Consider the following 26,143-nt stretch of genomic DNA (forward strand, 5'->3'; position numbering starts at 1 on the left):
ATTGGGTTGTTGTAGGTTTTTCGGGCTGTATGGCCATGTTCTAGAAGAATCCTCTCCTGACGGTTTGCCTGCATCTGTGGCAAGCATCCTCAGAGGTTGTGAGGTCTCACAATCTCTGAGGATGCCTGTCACAGATGCAGGCAAAACCTCAGGAGAGAATGCTCCTAGAACATGGCCATACAGCCCGAAAAACCTACAACAATCCAGTGATTCTGGCCATGGAAGCCTTCGATAATATTTTCATTGATCATACAGAGTGACCTCATCCATAGAGAACAGGAAGAGCATTTTAATATTCCCCAATCACACAAACCAGAACCGCTTGATCCTCCAGTGGTTGCTATGAGTACCTGGATCTTAGGTCCTGGATTGACACAAAGCAGTGGATGCTATGGATTGTGGGAATTGTAGCCCACAACATCTAGAAGGCATAAAGTTGCCTTACCCTGCATTGCATGTTTTAGCAAATACTGCTGCAGGTTGTGTGTGTGTGTGTGTGCGTGTGCTTCTTTTGTATCACAAGATTTTGTGATTTTGTGCCCCCTGATGGCATGCAAATATTTCCATTCTTCACATTAGAAACAGGTGGGAATCGTGGTGCCTTCCAGATGTTCCTGAACTGCAGTTCCTTGCACTGTACACCATAGCTATGTGGTCTGTCCCAAAGGTAATGAGAATGATTAAAATATGTTATTGAACATACATGGAATTGCAGTCTACCTCCTTCAAAATAGGCTTGTGACTATGGTTCCAATGTGGCTGCCACTCTTCATAGCAATGGAGAACGTCTTCACATAAGAATCTTTTCAAAACACTTATTGTAGCTACTTAGACATTTTCGATGGTCCCAAAATGATGTCCATTGAGATGGGTTTGGGCTTTGGGAAAGAAATAACACAGAGCCAAGTCGGGGCTTTACGTGGGAAAGCATTCAGAATGGCCTTTACATGAGCCACACTGTTCTCAGTACTTGAGGTTGAAGGAAACTGCTCCAGACTCCCTTGTATTTTTGCCCATGACAAGACATGAGGAGCTCCCAGTGGCGCAGTAGATTAAAGTTCTGAGCTGCTGAACTTGCTGACTAAAAGGTCAGCGGTTCAAATCCAGGGAGCAGGGTGAGCTCCTGGTTAGCCCCAGCTTCTGCCAATCTAGCAGTTCAAAAACATACAAATGTGACTAGATCAATAGGTACCGCTCCGGTGGGAAGGTAACAGCGTTCCATGCAGTCATGCCAGCCACATGACCTCGGAGATGTCTATGGACAACGCTGGCTCTTCAGCTTAGAAAGAGAGATGAGCACCAACCCCCAGATTTGGACACAGCTGGACTTAATGTCAGGGGAAAACCTTATATCTTACCTTACCAAGACATAAAAACTACTACATGCTTTGCTAACTTACTGATTGCTACAAAGGTATGAACTCAACTGAGAATGGTCCCTCAACCTGCCTCAGCCCTTACTTTCCTTTCTTGGCCCTTCTTCACTGCACAAAGATTTTTCGTTGCTTTTGGGACATACTACATATGTTGGCTAAGCTGCTGGGCATTACAGTCTTTTAGCAGTTGGTGGGATACATTATCGCTCACCCTTGTATTAGCAGAGAATCGCTAGATAAGATTTGCAAAAAAAGTAATTTTAAAGTGGAGAAAACAGAATAAGATTATCCAGAGCATTGCATGATTACTGGCCAGAAAACTAAGATGTCAAGATGACTTTTTTGTACCCAACAGCTTTTGTTAGCTCATTCTATGTAATGTATTTTGGTTATTAAACCTACTGCATAACACTATTCTGAAGCATAAAGGGAGGGTGACTGATTCAAGACGCCTCACTGATAAAACAGAACAATACCTTTATTGGACAGTCAAAGTGCACAAAATATATTGCGCAGGTTTTCAGAGCTTGACTGATTTTTTTCATAAGGAAAGGTATTATATTTCATTGATACAATGTCTAGTGTCAGGTCAGCAAGATCCCTGGTTCCTTCTACTCTTTCTTATTTCCCCACTTGGCAATTCTCCAGAAGATGGGAGTTCTCAGAAAACGGTCGGATTTCATGTAGGCAGAAATCTTCTCCAACGCCTGCAGAGAAAGCCAGCAGAAAGATACTTATTAGACTCCACTATCACTACATGTTTCAACTGTGTGCATATAAAAGAACGCTTGAGAAAACTTTAAATACTGTTTAGTATCCAGACTTATGCTGATTAATGTGGAGGAAAAGCAGCCATCTGTTATCTGCTTTAGACAAGAAGGGTTTTTCCTGGTGTTCAGGAAAACCTATCTGGAAGGACAACGGCAATTATGAAGCTTCTATGAGATTGTTTGTACTGAAAGAGGTAAGAACTACATATGGGATTCTCACTCTTCAGGTGAAAAGAGCAGGGTATAAATGCAGTAAATAAATAATAAATATACAGTAATGTGTGGGCCCCCTCGCAGCTAGCGGGTTAAACCACTGAGCTGCCAAACTTGCTGACCGAAAGATTGCCGGTTTGAATCCAGGGAGTGGGGTGAGCTCCCGCTGTTAACCCCAGCTTCTGCCAACCTAGCAGTTTGAAAACATGGAAATGTAAGTAGATCAATAGGCTTCAGCGGGAAGATAATGGCGCTCCATGCAGTCATGCTGGCCACATGACCTTGGAGGTGTCTACGAACAATGCCAGCTCTTCGGCTTTGAAATAGGGATGAGCACCACCCCCAGAGTTGGAGATGACTAGACTTAATGTCAGAGGTAACCTTTACTGTTATACTGAAATGTGTATTCTGCACATGTTTTATGTACAGAAAAACACACACATTTCTCATGGGCAAGCATCCTCTTGGCGAATTATCATGGCATAAGTCAGATTGATACCAAATCACAAACTCACTTGTTTCATCCCTGGTAGGGGTCAACATTTATTATCAACTGCACAATGACCAACCCTACTTCCTCCAAAACAGTTTCTCAAAAGAAACCCCAGACTCTGGGATTCCTAATTGGTCGAGAGCAGGGGAGCAGCAGACAAACATCCAGCTGTTTTCTTTATTAAATTCTATCCCCACACAAAGAGCAATGACGTCATCTTCCAGGACCTTTGGGGAACTCACAGAATTCCCTATGAAGGCCTATGTGACCAGCGGGGGGGGGGGGGGGGGGGGAGGACATATAAGACATATTTAACTGCACTGCCTGCCAAAGAGATGATGATTGTCACAAACTACACTTAAGAAGTTTTATCCCAAATTAAAAATATTCCACAAAGTTTTTAATACTGGAGACTACATGCTGCTTCAAAAAGATGGACCCAATTTAAAATCACTATACAGTATTATCTATAACCACAAAACACCCATGAATGAAACTCTTACCCCTTGAAAGGGCAGGCTATAGGGTTTCAAATTATTACCACTAGAGGCCTCTCCCAGCACAAGACTTGCAAGACTTTTTTTTTGCATGTCAGGAGTGACTTGAGAAACTGCAAATTGCTTCAAGTGGGAGATAACTAACCGTATGCAAAGACACCTGGATGTTTTGAAGTTTTACTATCCTCGTGGGAGGCTTCCCTCATGTCCCCGCATGGGGAGCTGGAGCTGACAAAGGGAGCTCATTCATGGTCTCCCCAGATTCAAACCTCCAACCTGTGGTTCTTCAGTCCTGTTGGCCCAAGGGTTTAACCCATTGTGCCACTGGGGGCTCCTGTGCAAAACTGTGACCCTGCAAAATAAGGCCTATGGAGATATTCTCAATTTGTGGAGTTAATTTTTAGATTTGTTTTTGGCTCATAATGGTTAGTAAAAAATTAATGTCTTCTTAAACCATTTGTAACTAACTACATGTGTAATTGTAACATGTTGCCATTGTGAAATATACTGCTTTGAAATTGGCCCATTCTTTTGAAATACACTATATAAAGTTTGCCTTTTGAGGAGGCAGTCCATAACAAATGTCACAGTAAATTTTACCTCAAAGCGATCCATGAAATCCTTTAGATTTTGGAACTGATCCAAACATTTTGGCTCAAATGTCCGATGCACATCCAAAACATCATATGCAAGGAAATCTACATAGGTGATCTAAGAAATTTTAAAAAACAGAAAGAAGGAGTTATATATTGAACCACAGAGTTAGGCTAAATCTTGACCTCTATATGAATCAGGTCTGTAGCAAGGGGGGGGGGGTAGGGGTTCAACCCCCCCCCCCTAAATTTTTCAGGTTAAAAAAAATAAATCTGGTTTACTCATGAATTTTAACTGGTTAACCAAATCCCCATGCTAAGTCTATGAGACGCAAAAAATTAAGAGTCCCTCCAGAACTGCAAGCACTATCTCAAGCAAATATTGACAATTTATTCACACTGTCATTACTTGCAGCAATAGCCGATGTAGCGAAGTAAGCAAGTTGGGGGGGGGGGTGTTGGATGCTCTCATTAAGGAGGCCAGACTTGGTGGAGGTGGTTGACAGGGGCGGAGCTGCAGGCTATTGAAGGCTGCTCTGCCCCCTGCTGTGCTCTTCAGCGTGAGCTAAGAGGCAGGTTTCAACTCTCCCCCCCAAAATTTTCAACCCCCCCCCCTCCAAATTTTCAAAACTCCCCCCCACCCATCCAAAATTTTCAACCCTCCCCGAAATATTTTTCTGGCTACAGCCCTGATATGAATCATATCCAACATATGTACCTTATTTCCTACAAACCATTTTCTGTTTCCCAGAAACTGGGAGAACTGCTTCAGTTTCCCAGGTAGCTCTTCAAGGAATTCAGGCTTCAATGATTCCTGGAAAAAGAGGAGATTGTCATACATAGGTTCAAATTCAGTTAATCTCTTTGGAAACCTCAAGAGGCTTCACATTCCTAGGTCTCTTCCCATTTCTGCAAACTCAAAAAAAACTCCCAATCCCAGGAGTGCAGGAAGAAACATCTGGTAAGCCTCACAGAACTGGTGTCCTCCACACACTCACTCCATATTTATATTCCAAGTTATTGTCAAATCATCTGCTGCATTCCCAGTCTTATCAAATTCAGAAGGAGAACACAAGCCACAAAACTCACAAAATCTGGGCTGTAGCATATTCCTCCATGTCGCAGTCGGAAATCCATGAGCTGGTTTTCAAGTATATCTGCTCGGATTATTTCTTCTTCAGTCTCACCACCTATAATAACACAAGGCACAGAGACAGGGGAAATCAGTGTTGGATGCAAACTTCAATCACCATTTTGTCCTTATGTTACTTTGAGTTTTAAGCCAGGATTCAAACAATTACTGCCTTCATAAATACTCACACATCTTATGCTTGCGTGCAAGGTATCGCAGGATGGCATTGCTCTGGGTGATCTTTCTCTCACCATCAATGAGATATGGGAGCTGTGGAAAGAGAAGATGAAGAATACCATTGAAATTCTTGGGTGATTTTCATAGTCAGTCATCCTCACTCGATAATGTACACAGATTTTATAATAGTAAAAAAAAGTCAATCCAAAGATTATCTGAGTATAAATGTCCTTAGGAAAGAGTGCTACTAAGATGCTAGACTGGCGAGGGCCTTGAGAACATAGAGCAATTTTGCCTCAAATTTGCTAGTCATCAGAAAAAATCTATAATCACGCAAAGATTAACCAAGTACTAGGTCTCGGTAGCTACCTAAATGGGCTGACTGTTGGGCAAGGATGGGAAATCCTTGGCTCACCAGGAACTTCATCAGATGCATTACAGAAAGCAGGGGTCTTAACAAAATGTACCATTCCCTTCCATTTTAAAAGACATAATTTCATTTACAAATTCCACCAGATGCTTTATGTTCTCTAAACTTTCTCCCATTCTGTCCTATATTTTGAACCATCACATGAGCGAGTGAAGTCCCCACCCACTCCACATTCCATTATATCAGTGTTATTATAAACCCCTTTGTCATAATCCCTTCCTCCCATGTCTTCCAACACGCCTTTCACAGTGAAAATCTTAAGTTTGGAGACCAGTGTGATATGAGCACTTATAAAAGTATGTTCAAATTTAAGGCAAAATTATATGGTGACTATAAATTGTTCCTGAATTATCATAGGCACTAAAGCTGGTTTAAAAAAGGAACAAGAAAGTTAAAAAGCTAGCAGTAGCACAATTTTGAAAACCTAGATTACTATGAATGAGAAAATTACTCTTCCAAACTCATGCAGAAGCATAGCAGACCACCTATAGGAAGCCCATTCCTCCACATTACTGAAACAATTCAGCATGGGAAAATCTGAAGATCCCATCCCATGTATTTAAACACTTTCTTCCATTTCCAGACACATCGAGAGCTCAGAAGATGGTCCTCCCCCCATGTTCTGTCCATTTCTCCCTCCACACACAAGTGTACTACATTTCAGGGATGAAGTGCAACAGATGACAACTAGCATTAGTTTTTTGTCGTATGAAGGGTTCTGTGGCACTTCGTCTCTAAAATGTTTTAGAAGTGTGTAGAAACCGGGGAGGACTTGTGTCTGATAAGCAGGGCCATAGCCAGAAAAAAAAATTCGGGAGGGGTTGAAATTTGGGGGGGGGGTGAAAATTTTGCGGGGGGGGGTTGAAACCTGCCTCGTAGCTCACGCTGAAGCAAAGAGCACAGCAGGGGGCAGAGCAGCTTCCAATAGCCTGCAGCTCCGCCCCTGTCAACCACCTCCACCAAGTCTGGCCTCCCTAATGAGAACATCCAACACACACACCCCACAATGACAATAATAATAATAATAATAATAATAATAATAATAATAATAATAATAACCTTTATTTGTACTCCGCTACCATCTCCCGGAGGACTCAGTGTGGCTTACAAGAGGCCGAGCACAAATACAACAGTAAAAACAACAACAACAATATAGCAAAATAACTCAAAAACAAGGCAATAACATTAACAACACACCATGATGCAATTAAACTCTGTGGCAGGGCCAAATGTAATAATTAAAATTAAAAAGTGCTGGGCATGACCAGGTGAAAAGGGTAGGTGTTTGGAGGGGGATGGGCATGCAGATATCCTGGCTCTCTGATAAAGTCCGTTTGGGGACATAATGCTTGGAGTTTCCTTATTCTGGGAAGGCACACTGGAACAAACACGTTTTCAAGCTCCTCCTAAAAATTGCCAGCGATGGGGCTTGCCTGATGTCTTTAGGGAGAGAGTTCCAGAGTCGAGGGGCCACCACCGAGAAAGCCCTATCGCTCGTCCCCGCCAATCGCGCTTGCGATGCAGGTGGGATCGTGAGTAGGGCCTCTCCAGATGAACGAAGAGATCATGTGAGTTCGTACACAGAGATGTGGTCACGCAGGTAGGCGGGTCCCAAACAGTGTGAATAAATTGTCAATATTTGCCTGAGATAGTGCTTGCAGTTCTGGAGGGACTCTTATTTTTTTGCATCTCATAGACTTAGCATGGGGATTTGGTTAACCAGTTAAAATTCATGAGTAAACCAGGTTTTTTAAAAAAATGTGAAACATTTCAGGGGGGGGGGGGTTGAACCCCTAACCCCCCCCCCTCCCCTCGCTACAGGCCTGCTGATAAGGTCCCAGGTCTTTTGGAATGGAGCTCTCATAATCCTCGTCATTGGTGGTGACTGCTTGGATTTCTGGAAATTGTTATCCTAAATATCTATGTCCCTGCTCTTGCAAAAAGAGCGGAGAAGTAACAGCAGCCATACTACAACAATTTATTGTAAAGTCTTACTTTCTTTCATAGCACCTATCTTCTTTCACACCTCAAGTTTTCCAGAGTTGAGCACGCCTGTTTTAAAGTCACGCTTGAACATTCTTGAGTTCTCATTTGTTTTTGGCCAGGAAGTAAGCATAAAATGAGGAATTCATCAGAAATACCAGCCCCCCCCCCCCCCCCCCCAACCTATGGCTTCAAATTCTACTCACATTCTGGTGTTCACGCGAGCTGCAATTATTTAGGTAAAGAAGCACCTATTATAGCAGTGTGAGATAAGGGAAGAGCACAGGAGGACTATTTGCTAATAGTCCAAGTTAATAACGTCACTTTTTAGAACTAGAATTTCAAGAAACCTGTATCTACATGGCCAATAGCTATGTTGGACGTTGGGTTTTTTTTTTTTTTAAAGATTACTTTTTCAGAGTTTGATAACACGTCTCAAAATCAGCAGGAAGAATTGGTTTCACTTCCATGTTTGTTGTTTCACAGTTAGGCGTTGGCGGTGGCTGGTAGGGCCTTCGCACAATTGAAACTCGTGCGCCAGCTGCAACCGTACCTCATGAAGTCGGATTTGGCCACGGTAGTCCACGCCTTAGTTACCTCTAGATTGGACTATTGCAATGCGCTCTACGTGGGGCTGCCCTTGAAGACAGCCCGGAAATTCCAACTGGTCCAACCAGCGGCAGCTAGACTACTAACTGGTGCAAATTACAGGGAGCAGTCTACCCTGCTGTTTAAGGAGCTCCATTGGCTGCCATTTATTTTCCAGTGCCAATTCAAAGTGCAGGTACTCACCTACAAAGCCCTGAATGGCTTGGGACCCGCCTACCTTCGTGACTGCATTTACTTTTATGAACCTACACAATCTCTTCGATCTTCCAAAGAGGCCCTTCTCGCGCTCTCACCTCCATCACAAGTGTGACTTGTGAGGACAAGGGAGAGGGCCTTCTCTGTGGTGGCCCCTCGGTTCTGGAATTCATTCCCCAGATAAATTAGGCAAGCCCCCCTAATTTTCTGGCAATCTTTAGGAGGAGCTTGGAAACTTGGCTATTCCAGTGTGCCATTAAGAAGGAATGACGAAATCAACTATAACCGTGACCTGACCAAATATTGCAAAATAATGTCCTCAGAAGCACTTTATTTTCTATCTACTAGTGCAATTAAACCCTACTTCGTTCCTCTGATTCCCTGTCCAGATACAATACATTGCCTTCTCACCCAGTGTTTTTAAACTTTTTAATCCTTGCTATTGGCCCTGCCCACTGTGTTTTATTTCTGTGTATAAATTATTGTGATTTTCCATTGCTTGATGTTTATTTATATTATTTCCTGTATTTTGTTTTAGTTTTTCTATTTTACTGTCATTGTATGTTGGTTTTTTGCATTGCTGTATTGTTGGGCTTGGCCTCATGTAAGCCGCCCTGAGTCCCCTTGGGGAGATGGTGGCAGGGTATAAATAAAGTTTATTATTGTTGTTATTATTAATAGTACATACATTTGGGAAGTCCAAGCCAAGTTTCTCCTTCACGCTAGTCCACTGACCTCTGTCAAAATCAGGAGCTGTAAATAATGATACAAAAAGTAAATGCAAAATCCCCACCTGTCTTTGCCCAGGATTATTTTCTATAGCTTCTTCCTGTTGCTAGTAAGCATAGGGCCTCAAGTTGCAAACTTACTTGGAAGTAAACTCTGCTGGACATCATAGGACCTACTTCCAATAAATATAAATAACGTTATGCCATACCATGCAGTGTTTCACAGATAAAAATTGGAAAATATGTGACCGAGCAACATAAGTCTATGGTCAAAATGAGAAGGAGAGTCTGCAGCAATTTGCGTTTGCCCAAATCTACAGATTTGCCTCCACTAAGTTAATTAGGTGCAAAATACTTTGCTATTAACTTTGATTTGTTCCCCTGTGGTCCTTTATAGGAAAAAAAGGCCTTTCCATCGGTGCTTTATAATAATTTACCATCAACCCAAAGCCTGATGGAAAAAAAAAATTCTACCGGGGAACAAATCAAATGAGATTTTTACTACATTTGCCCCTGGGAGGTCATTCTAGTTCCTTACCTTCCCCAGGACCATACTGTTTGTCTTCAAATGGTGTTTCTGTGTATTCTAGAAGGAGCCGGATTGCATGGGCAAGCTGCAGGAAGAACGGGAAAGAATTAGTGGATGGATATGACTGTCAACAGTAGTCAATAGCTACATGATGCTTCAAGTATGAGAAATGGTGGAATTTTAAGGAGAAATTGCTCAGGAACACAAATGCCAGTGCAGAAATTGTTACATTTACATCTTCCATGTTGGCTTCCTAATGGGACATCTAACCGGTTTTTGTCAGAACAGAATACATGTACTAAGCAGGAGTCTGATCTATCTGAAATGTTCCTATGCTCAGGAATAGTTGCCATTAGTCCAGATTAGCAGCTTCTTCAACAAAGACAATTACTACTCAATATCATCTCATATTGTATGTTGTTGGGGATTTTACACTTCAAAATGCCATGGGGAAGAACTGCATTCTACCCCCATCCCACATCTTCTGGCAAACTAACAAAGGAAAATCTCAAAGATTTTACTTCTTTTCCTTGATCACAGCTTGTTGTATTCTCTTAACTATGGTTTCTTTGAAACAAGCCAACTTCAGAGCATGGCTAATGAAGATCAATTTGTTTCAGACAAACAATAAGATTAATCATTGACAACACTCTCATCTTGATTATCTGAGGTGAATTTGGGATTGGAAGCTTTTAATTGTCTTGTCACAGCCCTATCTAAGGAGGATTCAAGAACTGAGCTGGGAAGCAATCAGATTCTGAAAATAACTGAAGGTGGGGGAACAAACCTGGTAGCAGCCTCAATAGGGAGACCTATAGCATGGGAATATAATTACATTACCATTGGGATGGGGAGCCCATAAACGGTCTCCCATCTCAAATATGGCCACTAGCAGACCATTCAAAAGTCCATGTTATGAGTACACATTACAAAAGCAGTCCGCTAGTATGGTATTGGTTTTCCAAAACACAGTTGCAAAGAAGCATTGGAGGAATAAACCATGTTACCCAAAACTATGCCCCCCCCCCTTTGACCTCTCCTCAAATAGTCATGATTACCAGCAGCCTCTATGGCCCCTCCTACACTGTCATATAAAATCCAGATTATCTTCTTTGAACTGGATTATATGGCAGTGTAGAAGGGGCCTATGTCTAACAAAATCCTTAATATATAAACTCACATAATGCAATTTAACTATATTCTATGAGTCTACACTGACTTGCATTACATGGAAGTGTCGATGGGGCCTTAGATAAGAGTACCATGTATACTTGAGTATAACCCTAGTTTTTCAGCTCTTTTTTTAGGCTGAAAAAGCTACCCTTGTCTTATACCTGAGTCAAATGTATAGTTTAAATAAATGATGGTGCTTATTGGAAGGATATATAAGTACATTTACATTGAAGATTGTTAGAATAATGATTTAATCAGAGTTGCACAGTCTTATCTTAAATACAGTTTTGTGTAAATATTCAAAAGCATTTAACCTACTGATGCCTCAATTAATGTCATTTTATTGGTCTCTATTTTTATTTTAAAATTTAACAGGAGCTGCTACATTTCCCACCCTCGGCTTATATTTATTTATTTATTTATTTATTTTATTTATGCGCTTGTATACCGCTAATATCTCAGCCTAAGTCGGCGACTCATTGCGGTTTACAACACTTAAAAAACAGTATTCAGTTTAAAAGCATAAAACACATATACAATACAAATTATTGGGCCACCAATAATAATCCCATGCATCTTGTAACTGGAATCGCAATCCAAAATTCATCGTCCATGATTACCAATCCTTTAATCATCAAAATTCGTTGCAACGGATTAACCGAATGCTTGTTTAAACATCCATGTCTTCAATCTATTCCGAAACACCATCAGTGAGGAGGCTGATCGTACCTCTATGGGGAGGGTGTTCCAAAGCCGAGGGGCCACCACAGAAAAGGTCCTGTCTCTCGTTCCCGCCAGCCGCACTTGTGAAGCCGGCGGGATAGAGAGCAGGGTCTCCCCAGAAGATCTTAGGGTCGAGTTAATACGTTTTCCCACTTTTTTGTGGCAAAATTAGGTGCCTCGGTTTATATTCGAGTTGGCTTATACTCGAGTATACATGGTATTTTGTATTTTTATGGAGAAAATTACATAAGGCCATTGACTCCATCCACATGTCCACAGGATGTCAACCAATCTGCTCCAGGACTGATTTCCCTACTAAGGCAGAGTGGGGATCATGCCCGCCAGAGATTATTCCCATTAGATCCAGCCAGCAGGGCCAACAATGAGAAATGCTGGGAGTTGCAATCTAGCAACATACTGAGGTGCATTGTTCTGTCTCTTGTCCATTAAATATTTTATTTCAGCAAACTGTTACTCAGTGTATTACTCCTTTCCCCACAACTCCTGCCTGAAGTACTGAGGCCAGGATGGAGACTAAAGAGAAGTATCCCAGTGCTTGGCTTAGCTGGCATCAGGCCCGTAGCCAGGATTTTGTTTTGGGGGGAGCTGAGTTTGATTCGGGGGGGGGGGGGGCTGAGTCTGAGTGAAAGAGGGTCTACCCTAGCAAACCTTTTGTATCGTTACCCCCAACACCCCCATGCATATAGGATATATTGAGCATGGTGATCAGATCATGATATGAATGAACATAACAGTTTAAATAATGTACCAGTAAGGCCTTCTCGCGGACCACCATGAGAATTTCGGGGGGAGGGGGTACCTGGCTCCACTGAAATAAAGCAGGAATTGTGTGACATCAACACATCCAAAGCAAGTTCCAATTGGTTCAATGGCATTTCCTTCTAGGAAACTGGGAACAGATAAGGCTGCACCTCCGCTATAGAATAAATTCTGTCTGACATCACTTGACTGTCATAGCACAATGCTATGGAATCATGGAATTTGTAGTTTGGTAAGGCCTCAACACTCTTTTGCAAAAAAAAAAATTAAAGGCCTTATAAAACTACAACTCTCATGACTCCATATCAGTGAATCATGGCAGTCAAAGTAATATCAAGCTGTATTAATTGTACTATGGACCAGACATGGACAAACTTGGGTCCTCCAGGTGTTTTGGACTTCAACTCCCACAATTCCTAACAGCCTCGGGCCCTTTCCTTTTCCCTCTCAGACGCTTAAGCTGAAGGAATTGTGGGAGTTGAAGTCCAAAACACCTGGAGGGCCCAAGTTTGCCCATGCCTGATATAGACGCACCCACAAAGATCAGTAAATAATGATGGGCATTTTCTTCTGAAATGCTTTTTTCATTAATCAGTCTGTTAATACATTAAGTTTGAGTTCTTTTTGCCATTACATCAAATCGTTTTACAGTACCTCAGTGGGTGCATCTACATTGTAGAATTAATGCAGGTTTACATCTAAGTAACTGAGGGCACACCAAGTCTGCAGTAGCCTTTGATTGCGTCTACACTTTAGAACGAATGCAGTATGACACCACTTTCACTGTCCTGGCTCTGTACTACAGACTCCTGGGAGTTGTAGTGTTAATGAAGCACGGACACTCTTGGGTAGAGAAGCCCAAAAGACCGTGTGAAACGACAACTCCGTGTGAAACGACAGCGGGTTCCGGCTATGGCGGGCAGCAGCAACAACACGGAGCTGCGCCGTTAAAGAAGGCAATCCAGGGGAATCCCTGGGGTACTCACCCCCTACGACCACCAGAATAGGGGGACGTGAAGGCCAGTACACTATCGGGCCAAGTGGACCGGAGGACCGGAGCACAAGGGAGTGCAGACCAGGAGGCGGAGGCGGAGGCGGGCGAGCGCTGTGAACGCCGCCGCCATTGCAGCGCCATTGCAGCGCGGCTCCCCAAGACGCGGAGACGCGGAAACTTTTCAACTGGCTGGGGAGCTTGGCCACTGAGGAGCGACGAATTTCGTTGCTCTGCTGCTGCTGCTGGGCGACCCTGCTGGGCTGCGCTGCTGGGCTGCCGCTTTGTCGCCCTGCCGCCTTGCTGCTGGAACCGCCATCTTGGCGCCCACCATCAGGCTCGCCGCCGCTACGGAGGCCGCTGGACCGCTGGACCGTTGGTGGATCTCCGGGCTGTCTGTCTGTCGGCCCACCGCCATTGTCGCCGCCGCTGCTGCCGCCGCCGCGGCTGTTGCGGTCGCCGTTTGGCTTCGTACCACCGCCGCGGCTACTATTGGAGTGCTGGTGAGTCGCCGGGCTGCCTGGCCGTTTGCGGCCGCTGCTGCTGCCGCCGCTGAGCCGCTGAGTCGCGGCTGAACTGCCGGGCCGGGGCGGGCGTTGCCTGGCGCCTGGCTTGGCCGACCCGCTGCTGCGGCCTTGCTTGGCCGGGTCGCCGCTGCGGCCTGGGCGTGGCTCGCTGTGGCTGCCGCTGCTGCCGGGCTTCTTTGGGCCGCTGTCGGGCTTCATTTGGGCGCTCGCTTCTCCTTTGCCATTGCCCTCCCGCAGCCGGACCATCGCGGAGCTGCTGGGCCGAGCCGCCTGCTGCAGCCGCCTTGGACACCTCGCCTCTCCATCGCGATTGACGTCCCACTGTTACCACTGCAGCGACCGGGTGACCTCGCCATTGCGGCCGCCTTCCATCGTGGCTATCACCAGTTGACTCGCCACCTTGCCACAGCTGTCGGAGTCCGCCTACCAGCTAACAGCGTCTGCGTTATTGTGCTGACCAACTTTGTGTAGAACTTTGTATATGCCTGATTTGTATTGATCTCTTGTGCTGTCCTCAATTAGTGAGTAGACCTCTTAGCCGACCTAACACGGTGCAAACATCTGGCGCTGGCCCAATATTGTGTAGATCTTGGAGCTAATATTGTGTAGCCCTAATATTGTGTAGACCTGTGCAAACACCTGGCGCTGGCCTAATATTGTGTAGACCTTTGTGCTAATATTGTGTAGACCTAATATTGTGTAGACCTTGTGCTGGCCCTATATAGGCCTTTGGGCCGGCCTTCTCTGCATTAGTACAGAGTGTGAAATGCTTTAACCAACCAACTGTGCCATCCCATTGCCGAGTCACCATCTCCGGAAGCCCCCCATCCGCTCATTCCAACTGTCTAGAGGTACCATCTGGGCCATAATAGTATTGTGCTAACTGGCCATTAACTCAGCCCCATAGGAGGGCGATCATATACCATCAGTTTGCACATTCCTGGGCTCATACCGGTTGATTGTGAAAAATAAATTCGGCCTAATTCGGACCGCTTATCCATATTAACAATCCCCAACCGGTCTCCTAAGGTAAATTGGTGTAACCAGGTGAGCGGGCCCTCTGGCTTGAAGGTGGTGTTGTTGAACGCCAGATCTGTCAACGGAAAAACGACCTGGATCCAGGATTTAATCCTGGAGGAGCGGGCAGATCTGGCGTGCATCACAGAGACCTGGCTGGATGAAGCAGGGGGCGTAAACCTCTCCCAGCTTTGTCCTCCAGGTTTCTCCGTGCAACACCAACCAAGAGCCGGAGGACGGGGAGGCGGGGTCGCAGTGGTCTACAGAGATTCCATCCATCTGACCAGGAGTCCCATCCCGCAGACCACAAATTTCGAATGCGTTCACCTGAGGGTGGGTGACCGGGACAGAATAGGGATTCTTGTAGTGTACCGTCCACCTCGCTGCACTACAGTCTCCCTGCCTGAGCTAGCGGGGGTGGTCTCGAGCCTGGTGGTGGAGTCCCAACGGCTCCTTGTGCTGGGGGACTTCAACATCCATGCCGAGGCGACCCTCACAGGAGCGGCTCAGGACTTCATGTCTGCCATGGCAACCATGGGGCTGTCCCAGCAAATAACTGGCCCCACCTACTGTGCTGGACACACATTGGACTTGGTTTTCTGCCAGGGATGGGAGCAGGGTGGCGGTGTGGAGGAGTTGTCTATCTCTCCGTTGCCATGGACCGACCACTTCCTGATCAGATTCAGGCTCACTGCGCCCCCTAACCTCCGCAAGGGTGGAGGACCCATTAAGATGGTCCGCCCCAGGAGGCTTATGGATCCGAATGGATTCCTGACGGCTCTTGGGGATTTTCCCGCCACCTCGGTAGGTGACCATGTCGAGGCCTTGGTCGCTCTCTGGAATGGGGAGATGACCAGGGCAATTGACAGGATCGCTCCGGAACGTCCCCTCTCAAGTAACCGAGCTAAACCTGCTCCTTGGTTCACTGAGGAGCTGGCAGCGATGAAGCGAAGGAAGAGGGAACTAGAGAGCGTGTGGCGCTCGGACCCAAGCGAGCCAAATCGAGCACGGTTTGTGTCCTTCTTAAGGGCATATGCCGCGGCAATAAAAGCCGCAAAGAAAACTTTCTTTGCGGCTACTATTGCGTCTGCAAAAAACCGTCCGGCGGAGTTGTTTCGGATTGTCAGAGGTCTTTTAACTCCCCCTACCTCAGGTGGGAGCCCTGACAATTCGGCCACACGCTGTGAAGCATTTGCTCGGTTCTTTGCAGACAAAGTCGCTTTGATCCGTTCTGGGCTGGACGCCACATTAAATGCAGTCTCTGTGGATGTGACACAAGCACCTGCTTGTCCTATTTTGATGGATTCTTTTCAGTTTGTGAAACCCGAGGATGTGGACAAGATACTTGGAGGAATGAGGCCTACCACGTCCATCCTAGACCCCTGCCCATCCTGGCTTCTGCGAGAGGCCAGAGGGGGATTGGCTGAGTGGGTAACGGTGGTGGTTAATGCCTCCCTTCGGGAAGGCACGATTCCAGCGAGCCTAAAACAGGCTATTATAAAGCCGCTGTTGAAGAAACCATCACTAGACCCCACTAAATTTGACAACTTTCGGCCTGTTTCCAATCTTCCCTTCTTGGGCAAAGTCATGGAAAGCGTGGTGGCCTCACAACTCCAGGTATTCTTGAGAGACACGGATTATCTGGATCCGGCACAGTCTGGCTTCAGACCGGGACATGGTACCGAGACGGTCTTGGTCGCCTTAGTGGATGATCTCCGCCGGGAGCTAGACAGGGGGAGTGTGTCCCTGTTGGTGCTTCTGGACCTCTCAGCGGCCTTCGATACCGTCGACCACGGTATTCTTCTGGGACGCCTTGCAGAGATGGGCCTTGGGGGCACCGCTCTGCGGTGGCTCCAGTCATTTCTGGAGGGTCGTACCCAGAAGGTGTTATTGGGGGACTCCTGTTCAACACCACAGCCTTTGACCTGTGGTGTTCCTCAGGGCTCCATATTGTCCCCCATGCTGTTTAACATCTACATGAAGCCGCTGGGTGAGATCATCCGGAGTTTCGGGGTGCGGTGTCACCTGTACGCAGATGACGTCCAACTCTGTCACTCCTTCCCACCTGCTACTAAGGAGGCTGTCGAAGTCCTGAACCGGTGCCTGGCCGCTGTGACGGTCTGGATGAGGGCGAACAAACTGAAATTAAATCCAGACAAGACAGAGGTACTCCTGGTCAGTCGCAAGGCCGAACAGGGTATAGGGTTACAGCCTGTGCTGGACGGGGTCGCACTCCCCTTGAAGGCGCAGGTTCGCAGCTTGGGTGTGACCCTGGACTCATCGCTGAGCCTGGATCCCCAGGTTTCAGCGGTGACCAGGGGAGCATTTGCACAGCTTCGGCTCGTGCGCCAGCTGCGCCCGTATCTTGGGAAGTCTGACTTGGCCACGGTGGTACACGCTTTGGTCACATCCCGCCTTGACTACTGCAACGCTCTCTACGTGGGGCTGCCCTTGAAGACGGCCCGGAAGCTCCAGCTAGTCCAGCGCGCGGCAGCCATGTTGTTAACCGGAGCGGGACGCAGGGAGCGCACAACGCCCTTGCTGTCCCAGCTCCACTGGCTGCCGATCAGCTACCGGGCCCAATTCAAGGTGCTGGTGCTAACCTACAAAGCCCTAAACGGTTCCGGCCCAAGATACCTTGAGTACCGCATCTCGGCCTACGAGCCCACGAGGACCTTGAGATCATCCGGGGAGGCCCTTCTCTCGGTCCCGCCGGCCTCACAAGCACGCTTGGCGGGGACTAGAGAGCGGGCCTTCTCGGTGGTGGCCCCCCGGCTGTGGAACTCCCTCCCCGCTGAAATTAGACAGGCGCCTTCCCTCATGGCCTTCCGTAAGGGCCTAAAAACCTGGCTCTTCGAAAAGGCCTTCAATTAAGTGCTATGATTTGGAATGACCACCGGAATGGACTAGGACTACGAGACTGATTATGACCCAAACAGGACGAAGCGGATTTTTAGCTTAATTATCTGTGTGTTAGTAAGATGTATGTTATACCCTGAATCTACTGTAACTGTTGTCTTTATGTTCTATGTTCTGTACACCGCCACGAGTCGCCTTCGGGCTGAGAGTGGCGGTTAACAAGTGCAAATAATAAATAAATAAATAAATAAATAACTCCAGGGATTCCACAGCATTGAGCAGTTAAAGTGGTGTCAAACTGCATTAATTCTGCAGCGTAGAAACACCCAGTGAGAGAACAAGAGCCTTCTGCGGAGACTCCCCCACCCAAGGGCAATTGAAAGCGCAGTGGCCTCACCCCACGGATGTCCCAGTAGCCCAGCGTGACGCCCATCTTCCAGGCCCGGCGATCTCCAAGGTCTTTGGGCGGCTGGCGACGGGCTCCGAAGCAGAAGCAGAGGGCGCGGCGCTTTTAAGCTTGTGTCCCGAAGGAAAGGGGCGGGGGTGGCCAAGTCCCATCTTGAAGCCTGGCCTTTCCCCTCGCCCTTTGCCACGATCACCCACGAGGCCATGGCCCGGGAGGGGAGAGCCACCAGCTCCTTCCCATTCTCCCCTCCGGAAACGATGAAATCTTTAGGATGCTCAACAGGGAGATGAAGAAGGCACAGAATAGAAAAAGACCAACGTGGGTCACTTTTCGTTTCAAAATAAGTTGCAAGGTGAGGACTCACAATCAACCCTCAGTCCCCACGGATTCTGCGTCCACTGACACCACTGTTCACAACTAAGGATCATAGAATCATCACCCTGGAAGAGACCCCAGTGGCCACACAGTCCGACCCATGAGGGACACACAAGCAAAGCACCCCAGACAGATGGCCATCCAGCCTCTGCTTAAAAACCTCCAGAGAAAGAGACCCCACCACATTCATAGGCAGTATATTCCACCGCTTCTTACCGTCAGGGACTTTTTTCCAAATGTTTAAGAGGAATTTCTTTTCCTGCAGTTTGAATCCATTTTGAATCTATGACAGTTTGAAATCATAGGGAGGAAGGAGCAAGCTTGTTTTCTGCTGCCCTGGAGACTAGGATACAGATCAATGGTTTCAAACTACAAGAAAGGAGATTCCATCTGAACATGAGGAAGAACTTCCTGACTGTGAGAGCCTTTCAGCAGTGGAACTCTCTAACCCAGAGGGTGGTGGAGGCTCCTTCTTCGGAGGTTTTTAAGCAGAGGCTGGATGGATGTCTGTCAGGGGTGCTTTGAATGCAATTTTCCTGCTTCTAGGCAGGGGGCTGTACTGGATGGCCCATGAGGTCTCTTCCAACTCTATGATTATATGAATCTATGCTTCATTGCTAGCAACTTCCTCCCAGTAGACTCAAATCAAGGGAAAGCTTTATGAGAACCACCACTCCTCTGAATGTTCTCCCAGCAACAGCAAGAGCATCTGTCTGGGCAGCTAAACCAGGAAATCCCAATTGGATGCCCCCCCCCCCACAAGGGTCTTCCTCCAGGGGCAAACCAAGATTGGACAACTTGGAAGTCCCTGAACAGACTCAAAGGTGGAATGGATGGATCAAAAGACAACCTGGCAAAATGGCACTAGCTAAAAGAATCCTCCACCTTGTGCGACTGTGGAGCAGAACAAACAACTCTGCATCAGTATGCTTGTCCACAATGCCCTGCCTCACACACAGAGGAAGAATTGTTTAAAGCTACAGACAATGCACTTGCTGTTGCCTGTTTTTGATCTTAAATTAGTTAGCTGCTTGTGTTCCCTCTATTTTATTTGTTTTATACTTGTTTTAATTATGCAATGCTTTTGCCACGAAATAAATAAATAATCAATTATTCCCTGTTGTAGTCTACATGTGTCATATTCAAGAAATCCAACTTGCCTTCTCATTTTATGTGTCCCTTCAGATCAAGCATGGGCAAACTTTGGCCCTCCCTCTGGGTGTTTTGGACTTCAACTCCCACAATTTCTAACAGCCTCAGGCCCCTTCCTTTCCTTTCCCCCCTACAGGCTGTTAGGAATTGTGGGAGTTGAAGTCCAAAACACCCGGAGAGCCCAAGCTTGCCCATGCCTTAGACATGTCCCCTCTCTACCTTCTTTTCTACTAGCAAAACATACCCAGCTCCTTAAGCTGCACCTCATATGACTTGAACTTTTTTTAAAAATCCCAGTGCCTTGTTCAGATGCCAAAAACACATCAAAGCAGCTAGGCATTTTCAAAAGAATCATTTGGTAGTCTGCACTCCAGGCCATTTTGAGACTACAGGTGCTCTTGTGGACATTACAATCCATGGCTGTTCCAAGTCCTATTGTATATAATGGCACAGTAAAATGCTGCCCCTTATATAAAATGGCAAAAACAGGGTTCGCAGTTTAGAATTATAATGATAATGAAATAATATTCTAAAACCACAAGTGGTCAAATCTGTGGATATGGAGGTCCAGCTGTACTGTTCCCCTCTAGGTTTTCTGTATACATATCTGTGGTGAAGTGTGAATTTTAACCTACAGTCATGTATAATTATAGGTAGGTGTTTAAAGGGGTAAGTATTTAAAATAGCATAACTGGGGGGATGGTAGCCAGCTCAGCTCACTCTGAGATGGGCTGCCATGGTAAAGGGGGAGGAGCCAACTGCCACTTGGCAAGAGCAGGTATTTTAAGTAGGCAATCTGTGGTCAGTGAACCCTGGGAAAGCCAGGGAAAGCTGGTTCTACTGTGTTGAGAATCAGGAAGGTTTAGGTTTTTAGCCTGTGTGGTTTAGATAGGTCAAGTTGACTTATTTAGATTAGTAGTTAGAGTTTGAGCAAAAAGGGGAAGAGAACCCCAGTAAGAATCTTTACTGTAACAGAGATAACAGAGGGAAAGAGTAGGCTAGGGCCTGGAGTGATCTGTTAAGGAAAGAAACACATGTTGAAGGAAATAAGTTTAAAACCTGTCTAGTGGAAAGAATAGCCTTCTTAAGAGTTGTTTTATGAAAGGTTATAAATGTAACCACTAAAGGAATGTGCCTCTAGGAGTTAAGAAACAATGAAACCATTAAGCTTCTATACTTCAATAAACTTACTACAGTTTCTCTTATATCGAAGCCTCTGTTTCATATACTTTTGAGTCAAGTCATGCTACACATCGAAGGAAGACAAACAAAAATTTACAGGCTAGGGGCTGTGTTATTGAATTTGTAGATCCATTACAATTTTAGGAGACCCTGACAAATCAGTAACGTCCCTACAACTGGTGGCGTCCTTACAATACCTTTCAGTAAAAGTGAAACAGGCCATCAGAAAATCATCACCTTGCCCAATCCAATGTATTCCTGATAGTCTTGTAGTAGACAGGAGGATATATCGCAATTATTTTTGCTGTGTCTTCAAGTTGTTTTCGATTTACAGCAAGCCCAAGGTAACGCTATCACTGGGGGTCCTTGGCAACATTTGTTCTCCTCTAAGTCTGAGCATGTGCCTTCTCCAAGGTCACAATGGTCTCCTGAAGTTCTACTCCAGCACTCAAACCATAATACCATTAGGTTGGACCACATTTGGACATTGGGAACCAATGTATACTTTCCTACACTAATTTACCTCTGCCTACATGGAAGTCCCACTCAAATCAACGGGGCTCATTCCCATCATAGATAAAGGTAGAGGTTTTCCCCTGACATTAAGTCCAGTTGTGTCCGACTCTGGGGGTTGGTGCTCATCTCCATTTCTAAGCCAAAGAGTTGGTGTTGTCTATAGACACCTCCAAGGTCATGTGGCCGGCATAACGACATGGAGTGTCGTTACCTTCCTGCCCGAGCAATACCTATTGATCTACTCACATTTGCATGTTTTCAAACTGCTAGGTTGGTAGAAAAAAACATCATAGGTCTGTGCTTCAAATGGCATGGAGGGGAAGAATTTCACCTGGCTATCTTCTCTCAGACTATCAGTGCCTGCTAAAATCACCTCCTAAAGCCTTGTGTTAGGCAAACTTTCTCAGAAGTCTGAGTTCTATGAGTTTTATAGATTCAGAAGGCATATTGGGATGTAACTATGGAAATTGTAGTCTTTTCCCCACAGTGCTGCACACTACTCCTGTAGCTTGGAGTTGGTGCTCCTCAGGTTTGAATCACAACAAAAAACATTTATTTATTTATTTATTTATTTATTTATTTATTTATTTATATACTGCTTTTCTCAGCCCTCAGGCGACTCAAAGCGGTGAACAACATTGATACAAAACATCACGAGACAAGTATAGGACAATTAAAAACAATTGTAACATAAATCATTAAACATCCGTATAACAATCATTAGCGCCTCAACAGTAAAATCAGAATCCAGTCTCATCATCCATTATTCCGTATTCTTATGTTCAATTACACTGTTTAATCAAATGCTTGTTCGAACAGCCAGGTTTTCACTTTCCTCCGAAACGTCAACAGGGAGGGGGCCGATCTGATATCTGCAGGCAGTGCATTCTACAGCCAAGGGGCCACCACTGAGAAGGCCCTGTCTCTCGTCCCCGCCAAGTGCGCCTGTGATGCAGGCGGGACAGAGAGCAGGGCCTCCCGAGATGATCTTAGTGTCCTAGTTGGTTCATAGGAGGAGATGCGTTCGGAGAGGTAAGTAGGGCCAGAACCATGCAGCTCCATGGCATGTAACAAAACATAAAACTATTATACACTGTAACTTTATTGGGAGGAAGTTCTGTTAACTCTACCCTACATACCTCAGGACATGTATTACTAGTACTGTTCAGGTAATTCCAGGAATCATGTTTGATGGTGAAGCAATATGGAAAACCCCTAAGGAAACAGGATGCAGAACACATAAAAGCTTGAGTGATGCAATAAGGCTTTTAAATGTCTGAGAACACATCTGTCGTGATATTACCTATACAATGAACCCAGACAACTTAGACCTTTTCCACACAGCTGAATAAAATCCCAAACGAACTGCTTTGAAATGGGTTATATGGCAGTGTGGACTCAGATAACCCACTTCAAAGCAGATATTGTGGGATTTTCTGGGTTATATGGCTGTGTGGAAGGACTCTTTTAAAAAGTAGTAAGAGCCACACACAATTTTTGTATTCTGAGGTCATAGCAAATATATTTCATATACCTTCCAGTATGTGTTCTTTAGAAGTCAATGTAATGAAAATTACCAAACGAGGTCTCATGTCAATGCATGATCAACGTTCAGAAAAGTACAACTTCTTTGTCTCCATCAGCCTATGATAAGTGTCCAACTATTAACAAGATTAATATTATCTGCAAAAGAGTTGATTTAATTCAGAATACTTTGAGCAAAGTCTGTCATAGATATGGGTGAAACATCAGGAGAGAATGCTTCTGGAACATGGCCATACAGCCTGGAAATCTCACAGCAACCCAGTGATTCTGGCCATGAAAGCCTTCGACAACAAAACAATAAAATTATTATAATATTATCCACTGGTTAGCAGTGTTACCAGATTAACCATTAAAACTATAAAACTACAACAACAATCACAGACACAACATAAAAAATGTTGGTCTGGCATCAATCCTAATGTCTTAACTACTTCCATATTTCTGCCATGTGCCTGCTAGAATAACAAAGTCTTAAGTTGCTTCCTAAATGCTAGGAGTGGGGAGGCGATCTAATCTCACTGGGGAGGGAGTTCCACAGCCAAGGGGCCACTACCAAGAAGGCCCTGTCTCTCGTCTCCACCAATTACACCTGTAATTGTGGTGGGATTGAGAGTGGGACCTCCCCGGCCGATTTTAGTTTTCCCACTTAATGTTTCAGCTCAACTGCAGTATAGTTGGAAAATCTGTAAGCTTAACTAGACTGCAAGAAGACTTATGAGTGTGCAGTACAGCATTTCATGATTGCAAAATTTGCTTCCCGCCTTCTTTAGGTATGGAGGAAGATACCATACAGGATGGGTTCTAACCGGTCTGCCCAAAGGACAGAGAAGAACAATAAACTGGATGTTTTCAAATCCCTCTTTAATCTTTCATAGTGCAGACTTTAAAAGAATGTAGCAGTTCAAAGACACTATACAAACAGACTTAAGTTGATTCAATCCATGAGGAAAATGTTAGCTGCTCAGACAATTTCTTTTGGCATTAAGTGCTAAAATATTACAATAATGCACACATACATATTTTAATGGTTTCCAGCTGTAGTGATTTTAGCTACTACCATGGTTAAGAGGTCCATGCCCAGTGAGTACCTGCGAAACCAGATAAGTCAGACAGACAGAGAAAAAACTTAATGACTCATATTTCAGATTGCTATAAATCTTGGTCATAATCTCACAATTTATCCTTCCACTTTTTGATACTTAACATTTTAAATGTCACCTTTCTAATCATTAGCAATTGTAAACTTTTGAAATAAATTGGAAGCTGGCCTTAGCATACTTGACAGGAGAATTAAAAAAAAATAAAAAACAAGAGGAATTTATTGATCTAGAAGTACAGAGGATTAAATAAAACTATGCATAACCTCTGTGTAGATCAGTGTTGCAAGCCAAGGTGGTGGGTTGCACTGAGGGTGAGCTGAGGGGTACTTATATTGTGAGTGGTGGGTTGTCTATGTATGTGTATATGTTTGTAATGTGTATTGTGGATGCATTACAATTTTAAAATAAAATATATTTAAAAATGAAAGAAAGAGGTCAGGATGGAGAAAAAAGCTCCCCAGGTTGAAGGCAATGCCGCAGAGGTTTATTACAATTTGCTCCAAAAGGATGCAAGTACAGTGATACCTTGACTTAAGAATTTAATTTGTTCCGTGACTGTGTTCTTAAGTCAAACCACTTATCTCAAAGCATTTTTCCCATTGAAATGCTATTAATTTGTCGTCCCCCCCCCCCCGAAAAAAAATCTCAATTTTTGTTATGTGTTCTAAAATAAGAAACTATAATTTATAAATAACAAATAATGTATAAAATGTTCAGAGACAGGCAGTGGTTGGTTCCACCCAACCACTGTGGCAAGGGAGCACATCTGAGACAAAAAATGTCTTGGCCAGTGTACAGCAAGGCAAAACAGCATCATTTCTTCCTACTGTAATTCCAGCCTCCCTCTCTTGCTCTCTTTCTCCCTCTCTCTCTTCTTGAAGCTAAACATACAGTACTCCCTGTTTAGATGAAGGCTCAGCTGCATCAGGGTGACCTGCAATCTCTGGAGTGGAATCTCCAGATTGAACTCCTCCCAGAAAGTTTCAGTTGTTTTCTTCATAAGACCAAGAGAACAGATCTTCACTCATGAATTTAGAGCTTCAGTCAACAATTTCATAGAACATCAGCACTGACTCTGTGGGTTTACTTCCGAATACCTGGAGCACCATCTTCTGGCAGTATGGTAACAGAAGTCGGAAACTGCGACTCCCTTTTGTTTTCCAAACATAGAGCTTGCCAAAGTTACTTTGCTGTAACACAAATTCTGAATATCTACTACAAAAAAGCAACATAATTCCATCTTTAATGTGACATCCTTTAAAATATTTAAACATAGATATTGTGTTACATCTTAATCATTTTTTTTCTCCTGGCTAAACATACTTAGTTCCCTAAGCTGCTCCATATTTTGTCAGGCACGGATAAACAAAACTGTGGATACTGGTAATGCTGATAATGGGGTTTATACAATATCTGTGCAACTGGATGAATTAGAGATCTCTGTGATAACACAACAGAACATATAGCCTACAACACAATCCATATGAACACTGATGTCAGTAACAATTTTATACTCTCCAAGCCTTTGGAAGTTTTTATATATAGTTCATATTTCCATCAACCTGCAGGTGTCACAGAATTATTGTTAGCTACCATTTTCTCAATGTGTCCCATTTCTTATCTATGTTATTTCTTATATTATATTATATTATAAAATTTATAATAAATGTAATACAATACTGCTACTAGTAATATATTTTATATTACATGTAATATTACTAATAATATTACAAATAATATTACAATATAATGGTATAGTACAATATAGTAATATTTAATACTGATACTGTACTATTCTAATAATATATTGCATGTATATGTATATCTTGTAAGCTGCTCGGAGTCCCCTTCAGGGCGAGAAGGGCAGCATATAAATGTTGTAAATAAATACATATGTGTTCTCTTGGGTCAAACTCCACTAGCTCATGTTATTATTATGGATGATGGAGCAAAGTGTCTGTTATATACATAAACTTTGGTTTTTTGCTGTTCTGAGCTCTCATAATAGTTTTACTGAGTAGAACACAAGGCAAACACAGTACTAATGACAGGACTCTTTTCTCTTACTCACA

At 44.5% G+C, this 26,143-nt stretch overlaps 1 protein-coding gene across 1 annotated transcript; it reads right to left on the reverse strand.

Annotated features, from left to right (window-relative positions):
• Positions 1 to 1,854: 1,854 nt before the first annotated feature.
• On the reverse strand, positions 1,855 to 18,299 carry LOC132773780 (glutathione S-transferase Mu 1-like). Its single transcript, XM_060773250.2, has 8 exons — positions 18,193 to 18,299; positions 9,735 to 9,810; positions 9,157 to 9,221; positions 5,263 to 5,344; positions 5,032 to 5,132; positions 4,661 to 4,756; positions 3,950 to 4,060; positions 1,855 to 2,083 (listed from the first exon to the last, which is right to left on the reverse strand). Exons 1-8 carry the CDS (start codon positions 18,226 to 18,228, stop codon positions 1,988 to 1,990), a joined length of 663 nt encoding a protein of 220 aa, XP_060629233.1. The 5' UTR covers positions 18,229 to 18,299; the 3' UTR covers positions 1,855 to 1,987.
• Between the last annotated feature and the right edge of the window lie 7,844 nt (positions 18,300 to 26,143).

The sequence above is a fragment of the Anolis sagrei genome, chromosome 4 (assembly GCF_037176765.1).
Source record: "Anolis sagrei isolate rAnoSag1 chromosome 4, rAnoSag1.mat, whole genome shotgun sequence".
NCBI classification, from domain to species: Eukaryota; Metazoa; Chordata; class Lepidosauria; order Squamata; family Dactyloidae; genus Anolis; species Anolis sagrei.

Excerpts from the sequence above, each read along its gene's own strand:
- LOC132773780 (XM_060773250.2), bottom strand. The coding sequence starts at position 18,228 with ATGGGCGTCACGCTGGGCTACTGGGACATCCGTGGG. Across the intron at positions 9,222-9,734 it reads ACAGTATGGTCCTGGGGAAG|CTCCTGATTTTGACAGAGGT; the intron begins GTAAGGAACTAG and ends CATTATTTACAG. Across the intron at positions 5,133-5,262 it reads TGCACGCAAGCATAAGATGT|GTGGTGAGACTGAAGAAGAA; the intron begins GTGAGTATTTAT and ends GTGTTATTATAG.